Source organism: Linepithema humile, chromosome 1, assembly GCF_040581485.1.
Source record: "Linepithema humile isolate Giens D197 chromosome 1, Lhum_UNIL_v1.0, whole genome shotgun sequence".
Classification (NCBI taxonomy): Eukaryota; Metazoa; Arthropoda; class Insecta; order Hymenoptera; family Formicidae; genus Linepithema; species Linepithema humile.
The window spans coordinates 35708707-35716981 of NC_090128.1; the positions used below are offsets into that span (position 1 = coordinate 35708707).

Here is an 8275-nt window from a genome sequence, read left to right on the forward strand (position 1 = left end):
TTTTGTGGAAAGTATATTGTACGAAAATCGCGAGTCTTGCTTCCGAGACGTTGAAAATTTCCACGGTCATCTACGGAGATCAGGGTCCACTCCGGAATGGAACTGTTTGACGATACGATGCGACGACAGCTGCAGTAGTGTGCAACTTGGCGTAGTTCGCGACTGGCAGTCGACGGCTACGACTGCCAGCGTCGTCTCGACAGACACGAGCGACGAGTCTGCTTGCCGCGCGGATTAATTAGTTTTCGAAACGTTATCTCTGATATCGTGGCCTTTCGCGCGGCGCGACCTCGAAAGCTCCTCCTTCTGCACGCTGGTCTGTGAGAAGATGATTTTGTCTCTTTTCTCTTTTGTTTCGCTCGCGTTTTCTGCCGAATGCCCGCGAACGTCACGACGCGGTGCCGGTATGTCTGTCGTCGTTAGCACTGCCACGTGCCGGCTTCTCAAAGAATGCCTCTCGAGGACGTTTCTCGGCTCGACTTCCTGCTCGACCGTTTGCTCAGAAAATCTAGCGTTGTTTGCTGTATACGTTCTACGTTTTCCAATTTATCGCGAAATTTTCCGATTTGTAAGAATCTCTTCAGCAACTGCCACGCTTGACGAAGGAAGTCTGAAACAGTAAAAGTGATATTCATGATCTCACTACCGAGAGTGAAAGAAATTTGGATAAGAGGATTGTAAAAATATTTATTATATTTCGGTTTCTGCTTGTATTATCACTTTTTTTAAATACAGCGTCACATTAAATTATAATATGTTGTATTAAAATACATTTGTCAGCTGAAAACTTGAAATTTTCGCCGTAAGATCCATTGTTCTAGTAAACCGTCTCTTCATGGAGTGTTGGATAAACACGTTATCGTCTTCCTCATCTCGTAATTTATGGTCACGACTTCTTCACGCATCACGTCCACCTCTCTTGTTCCATGTTCGACTTCTTTCATGAACAATCGAGTAGCTTTCCTCCGGAATGGATCAGCTGTAGTTTCGTTGATCGATGTCAATCCGTTGGGTCACCGTTGCGAACTCGTCATTCGTTGCGAATCAAGCGATTCTTAGAGCGCGAACGCACTTGCACACTATCAAAGAAAAAGTCGAAATTCTGTGGATTTTTTTACGAAAATGATATAACGATGATGATTTTCGCCATCGTTTGTTATAATGTGTGAAAATCACCATTGTGTGTTATATCGTTTTTATGTCGTCCATCAATGAATTAGATGTATCAATAACTACTTCATCTTTTTTCGTTTTCATGGTTATATAAAATAATCAAATAATTTTAAAAATATAGTATATTTTTTACTGCAAAATATAAGAAGATTTAGCATTACGTAATATTTATGTAACTGCGGCGAAATAGCAATCTCTCCCTCTCTCTCTTTTACTTAAAAAAAAATTTTGATTGTGTAATAATATTAGCGAGTCACTTAATGGATTGTTTTGAATATGGCAGATTTCTTTCAAATTAAAGATTACTTTGCTCGCCTGGGTTTATCACGACAAGCTATGACCTAACGCATAATAAATGAACTTATGTGATGATCGTCATTATTTTTCTTTTGAAATGCAAAAATCCCCGAAGACAGGAAATATATCTATTTGCGCCAATCGTTTTGAATTATAATGCTAGCAATTATAAGAAATTAGAAGATTGGCGTGAAATTACAGCTAGCAAGAATAGCTTTAAGTCGCTAATTTAACGTTTAAGTATTTTACTATTAAATACTTAAGTAAAATTTATAATACTTGCTATAATTTTGTAAAATTAATTAATAGTTATATAAAATTTAAAGTAAAATACTTAAATTTACATAAGTAAAAAGTTAAATTATAATTCTGGCTCTAATTATTATTCAATAATACTATAAAATAAAAGCTATTACTATTATTGGATATATATCCAATCATGAACTGTTGTGTAGATACAATTTTATTAATAAATGGAAAAGGAGCAATTGCCACCCAGCTCGGCTCGTAATAACTTAAATTTACATTTTAATAAATCTTCAATCGCTTTAATAGAAGAAATTGCGATCTCACAGGGAAATCGTTATATATTTCATAGCTTAAATTTGATTGATGTAATTTTAACGCGTCAGTGTCAAGGAGCTCAAACGAGTTCGACTGATGTTCTTATTGACTTATAGCAAATAACGAAAATATAATATTAATATTACATGTACGAACTACTGCTTGATGATTTGAAAAGGCGTAATATCTATTTACAGGAATGCGAATGACGCGCTCCGCCGAGGAGTGTTAGTCGCTGACGTAACAATGTCAAACAAATGTTCTCTTAATTAATTATTATCGTCTTCCAGAAACCGCGTTGTGTACTCTCAGGTGTCATTAAACCGTATTATCGATCGAATTGTACATATTAAGTCGAGTGACAACACTCGTTTAATGTCCGCCGAATTTTATCGATACAATAAATGCATATACTTTTGTTGCCGCAATATTATAAGACTTAGTTTATCAGCGTTATATTTTGACGAATTCTTCGTTGATCCTCGCATATTATCAGCATCTCGGTGAGAGATAATTGCAAGCTTGCCTGTGAACCTGCCTGGGAAAACCTCAAGAGAAAAAAATTGCCGGTAATTATTGCCACGGAAGAACATGATTATTTGCTACTGAATTAAACGAATTGCCGACATGGCACTAAGCTGAACGACTACTCGCGTAAATCACGTCAGTGATTTACAATGTGCAAAGAGTTAATTGTACCTATTTTATATTGAATAATGAACGTTGACGGGCTCGCAACGTCCGAGTCTGTTTTACAATTACCATCAATTATGGATATGTGTCGGAAAAAGTAAATTTTTGATGAGCAATTTTACACGAATTAATTTTTCGTACATAATAATGGCCAATACTGTGAAAAAATTAGCTGAATTTATTAACCAAATTTTATATTGTAATTCGTTCAATCTTTTCTCCTGTTTTTTATAAAATAAAATTAAGGCAGTTTCGGGTAAAAGAAATATCTTGTCTAACGATCAAGCGCTTCAGAAGTTGCTGCTTTGCTCTTGAAGAATATACTTTGCTATCGAAAGCGAGATAAAGAATATACAGAAATGATTTTCACAATCTTCGGGGAGTGATGGTACGTCACGCTGTGTGACAGCAAACACAAGTGTTAATTCGCCATGCACACTAAGAAGCGGCAGCAGATGCGAACGCACATGGACGCGCCCGGAACGCATACGTGCGCGTCAAACCGTCAAGGTCACGTATGTACCAGGAGTTATGCTCGAACGCACGTTCATACCACGTGTAGTCTTTTGCGCCGTCCTGCTTTCGATTGAAATTACAAAACCGGTTGTAACGCACAGGTATGTAAGCTGCTGGCGCGCGACCGACGAATTAAAGAAATAATCCGCCGTCGCGCGAAATAAAGATCTCAGAAATAATTCGCTTCATGAAAACATTATATCGGAAAACGCGGATTCAAGTAACGAGTAGATTTATCTCTTCGGATATCGTTGAAAGGATATTATATTGCTCTCGATATATTAACGATTCACACAATTTTTTTTTAACGGAACGGATTTATTTCTTTATGACTATTGATATGAATATATGCAGAATGCATTACGCAAGTGAGATAATGTATCATAAAAATGTCATTATAATGCCATTTACATGCATAGATAACACAATTCATACGAAAAGTCATCACAGCAAGAACGACAAACATACGGAAGACGTCAACAACGAAATATATGCCTCGCTTCTATTTGCCGTCTCTTTTGTTCAACTTTGTGGCGTTAACATCTTCAGTTATTCCCGGAAATTGCGATGACCAATTGTCCATGCGACCACTTAGAGAGTCATTATCTTTCACAATAGACTCGCGTCGAATTTGTGACTCATTCGCGGCTTCTGCGAGCGTCGATTTCTTCCACTGCTTGCCGGCATTCTCGTTCCAGGATTCCGTCCCAGACGCGATATCGATGGTTCAGGCCCGGTAGAGTGTGCAATACCGCTTTGGAGCCCAAAACTCCGACGCTCCGATTAGCCGTACCGTAAAAGATCCGCGTGACTCTCGAGTGCAGCAACGCCATAGCGCACAAAGGACATGGCTCCATTAGCAAGAACACCCAATAACCCGTGCAGAGATACGGTCCGCATTTCTCCGTGTCACTTCCGCATTCTTCCCTCTCAGATTTGGCGCCATTATTTCTTCGACCTTTCTGCACGACTTGCGTCTCGAGGGGCGTTTGAACCGGAAACGGTAGCGAGGCTAGAGATCGTGGATAACAAAGCGGCGTTTCCTCTTCGTATCTTCTCTTGATTCTTTTTAACCGTCCCTTCGAGTTCTCACCTTCAGTCGTAGCGCACGAGTCTGCCTTCTCGTCGCCGAGCGATTCCTTTTCGTGGATAACTGAGCTTTCCGTTTGCTTCTTCGTGGCACTATCGCCACCCTCGTCATTCAATTGCCATGCACCGCCGCCGTGAAGCCTGGCAACAAGATCCACCGCCAACATGGCAGCATGCCACATAGGATGTCGATCGATTCTCGCGGCGGACACCGCCAGGATTCTTCCATCCTCGGGATCGACGACCGCCGCGGCGCCGGTGCAACGTTCGTCGCCGATCGCCTCCAGCCTGGCAGCTTCTATTACTAGCAACATAATCCGCTCGATCGCGTCCAAGCAATTCTCATCAAAGATCGAGCCGTCAATCAGGCTTTCGATCGTCTGGTCGGGATGGAAATTTACCGACCAGATCTTGGCAGCTTCGCCGGCTTGCGACTTCGTTCTTGGCGCCTTGGCTGGAACTTTTGTCACCTGAAACTTGTCCTCCAATAAGGAGAGATCAAATCCTCTTTCTTTCAACTGGTTCTTAAGTTGATCTTCATCGAGAGGAATGCCATCGTCATTTGCTCGTGATGAATCGCTCGAGCAAAGGGGAGCTAGAAGCAGCTTGCCATTGGAACAACGCTTCAGATGAGCGAATCCTGGCAAGACAGCGGATATACTTTGGATCGCTGTGGAGGTGTCCTTCCGTTGCTTCAAGACGCCTACATAGACTTCTTGTAGCGCTAGGGCTTCCGTGAAATCCGAGCCCAATATTGGTCTCGCGGTCCAGCTTCTAGTTGTAGTCTCCATTCTGCTCTCCTTGATGTTCTTCGGCGATACCATCTTCCGGCCTGAAAAGACGCTGCCTTCACTTTTTGATAGAAGATTCCTCGGCGATGATGTTTTGCGACGCGTCGCTCTATCGTTATCACACACTGAGTAGAGACTTTTACTTATCTTTAACATTATTTCTTTATTTTTCAGGAATTATTTTTTTCTTTCTTACTTCATTACACGACGTTACTATTCGTAAATTCATTATTCAAGCATGATAAATATGTAGTTTAAATACTATACTAATTTTTTTATCTACAAATCATGCTGCTTCTTTGACATTTAAATAAAATTGTTTATATTGTGTAATAAAAATTATTGCACGCGTATACAAGTATAGCTTTACACATGAAATTGGCGCAACTGTTTTTATTTTATGTTTTAATATTCGGCACAGCTATTTAACGTTATGAAACTCTATTTTAAAGTTTAGTACATTTTTCTTGTCTGTGTGATTAGGTACAAGGATTTTCTGAGTATCTACATTTTAATTTGCTACACAATAGCTAAATCTTTGAACAGATTTCTGTATAAAAAATATAAAGAATCATAAATTTCGTCGCAAAACATGGCGAGAACAAGAATAATCGACATTGAAATGTTTCGAAATATCAAACGATTGCGAGAGTGTCTTAAGGACACTTTCACGGCCTTAAATATCAATGAGATTTCGACGAGAATAAAAAAGAGAGCGGAGATGATCCTCCGCCACCGGCGCGAAAATTTTAATATCATAATCGAAGCTACTCCGCAATGCATCTTCTAAGGAGAGTAGAAGCGATTTTAAATTGCTGTCAACGTGGGCCACGGCCGGATCGATTGTCAGAGTTAGACGCAATTATATGATATCGCCGTTTGCGCGCGAGAAATAAGCAAGGCGTCGCGTTAAGAAGTTCGAAGTTCGAGCCAAAGTTTCCTTTAATTTCGATTGTATGATAAACAAGCACAAAACTTGGCTGTTAATCACCAATCGCAGTGAACTTAGCAATTATCATTATATCATAAAAACACGAAATGCGCGATACATGGAAATCTTTGATTCTCATACAAACATTTTTGAATCCATTTTAAGAAATATAATATATAAATATATGAAGCGATAAATATATATAATTGAACAATAAATATTTATAAATAAGCATCAAGAATGCGCGAGCATAAAACTTATATAAAAAATGTCAAGATTGCTAAGAAGAGTGAATTATTTAAATTAATAAGCGAATTATAACCGCATAGAAAAATTCCTACGCAAAGGTCTTTGCTAGTTGTGTAATTCACTGTTCTTGTGTGTAGTTTATGAATTGCTATTGAAAACTGTTGATTCGCAACGTCCATCGCGTCATCAATCGATCATAAATAATATCCAGCAAATCTTTACGCAAAATCTTGATTTTCCGAGAAAACTACATCTGAATAAGCAGCGCATACTAACACGTTGCTGGTGATAGACCTACTTTGCACGTTATATCAGCTGTCTGATATCTCTTATGATACCGTAATATACATTTTTCATTAGCCAAACTAAGACTTGGATTTATTGCTTAAACTTGGAAAAACACAAATTGAAAAAAACTGTTGCGCATTTTTACGATAAATGTTTAAGTACGTTTTGTTTTTTAGCAAAGAATACTTGAATTCAATTTTTATCTTCTGACTTTTATGAAGTACGCTCTTTAATCATTTTTACGACGGTCTCTAATAACAATAGCCGTCATCATCATTTGTAGTTTAATCTGTTTTGCGTTCTTCAATAACAATGTTTTCTTCCGTCAATTATTGTAATGTGTATTAACACAATTTATGATAATGCTGTTTAAGCAAACATTTCGCGAAAAAGTAGAATACCGACACGCCAAGAAGGAAATATGCATAAATTATTTTTACTTGTCATTGCGATAACTAAAACGTGATAATTAACGTAAAATGTTTATTTACTGCAATACTTCAATTACAAGAGAAATTAAATCGACCGAAATTAATCGATGAGATGGGATTTTGTTTCTAATTGAAACACAATAAACTTTTGTCTATTTTTGCATTGTATTCGAATCGAAGTGATTCGAAAATTTTCGCAAATTTTCGCAAATGCAATATTCTGGCACCAATCGCACAAACGCATTACGTTTGTTAAGATGGCGTTCGATTGTATATTCACGAAGCGTGTTCCTTATATAACAGAAAACGAACAACAAGCGAAACCCGCTTGACATCTTAGCCGCGCCGTCAATGTACCATGCGTCGCGACGCGCATTATTTCCGCGGAAATTTTCCTTTTCTCTTTTCCTCTTTTCTTTCGCGTAAGATCCACTTGCTGTAGCTTATTCGAACGTAAGCGGGAAATCGCACACGGCGACTTCGAGGGATCGAGTTCGAACGGCAACATGTCCCCCGTTGGCCTTGAGCCGTGACGTGTCGCATGAACTTTGACCGTTAATTGTTAGCGTTGCGATGTCCATAAACGCTCTGAAGCGACGCAAAGCGTCGATCCGTCGCGTCTGCGACGCGCCGTCCCGACGCCACGTGTTCGTCGTGCGCGCGCACGTATCTCACTCGAGAAATTCTTACCTGCTGCTGCTGCTGCTACTGCGACACAAAATGTGCTCCAGTTTTTCCAAATTTTTCCTCAGTCTCGATGGTCGAATGTTCGTCGAAGTTCAATGAAAATCAAAATCTTCAAACGCTGCGATTTTGCGTTGCTGATCACGTCACGTAACGAGTGAAATGCACGTGAGAATTGCACGTCGAAGTGCTCCGTTTGCGTCGTCGCGACGGCTCGTGTCTCTTTGTGGTATGCAGCATGTAGCTGTTTATCAGCAGGTCTACGATAGCGACGCCTTCTGCCGGCGAGATGAAAGACTTCGCCAAAAACAAGGACAGTCGGCCTCGGTCGTCATCGTCAGTTTCGCAGATTTTTCTTTTTTGTGTGTGAACACCGAAATTCGTAGCGAGTCGCTCATGGTCGCTGAAATAGAATTTCGAAAAGGAGATTCATTCAATACAAATATCTGATTTGTAATGTGGCAGCACGGGTTGCATCCGCAACATTGCATTTTGAAGTTCTTATGAAGATAGAATATATCAGTAGTTTTTAACAGTTGATTTTTTTATTGTATTATTTTCTTTAATAG

The 8275-nt window shown here is 39.4% G+C and overlaps 1 protein-coding gene across 1 annotated transcript; it reads right to left on the minus strand.

The window, feature by feature from the left end:
* Positions 1-1087: 1087 nt before the first annotated feature.
* Positions 1088-7971, minus strand: LOC105672705 (probable inactive tRNA-specific adenosine deaminase-like protein 3). Its single transcript, XM_012367808.2, has 2 exons — positions 7713-7971; positions 1088-5164 (listed from the first exon to the last, which is right to left on the minus strand). The coding sequence occupies exon 2, from the start codon at positions 5154-5156 to the stop codon at positions 3882-3884; it is 1275 nt and encodes a 424-aa protein (XP_012223231.1). The 5' UTR covers positions 5157-5164; positions 7713-7971; the 3' UTR covers positions 1088-3881.
* Between the last annotated feature and the right edge of the window lie 304 nt (positions 7972-8275).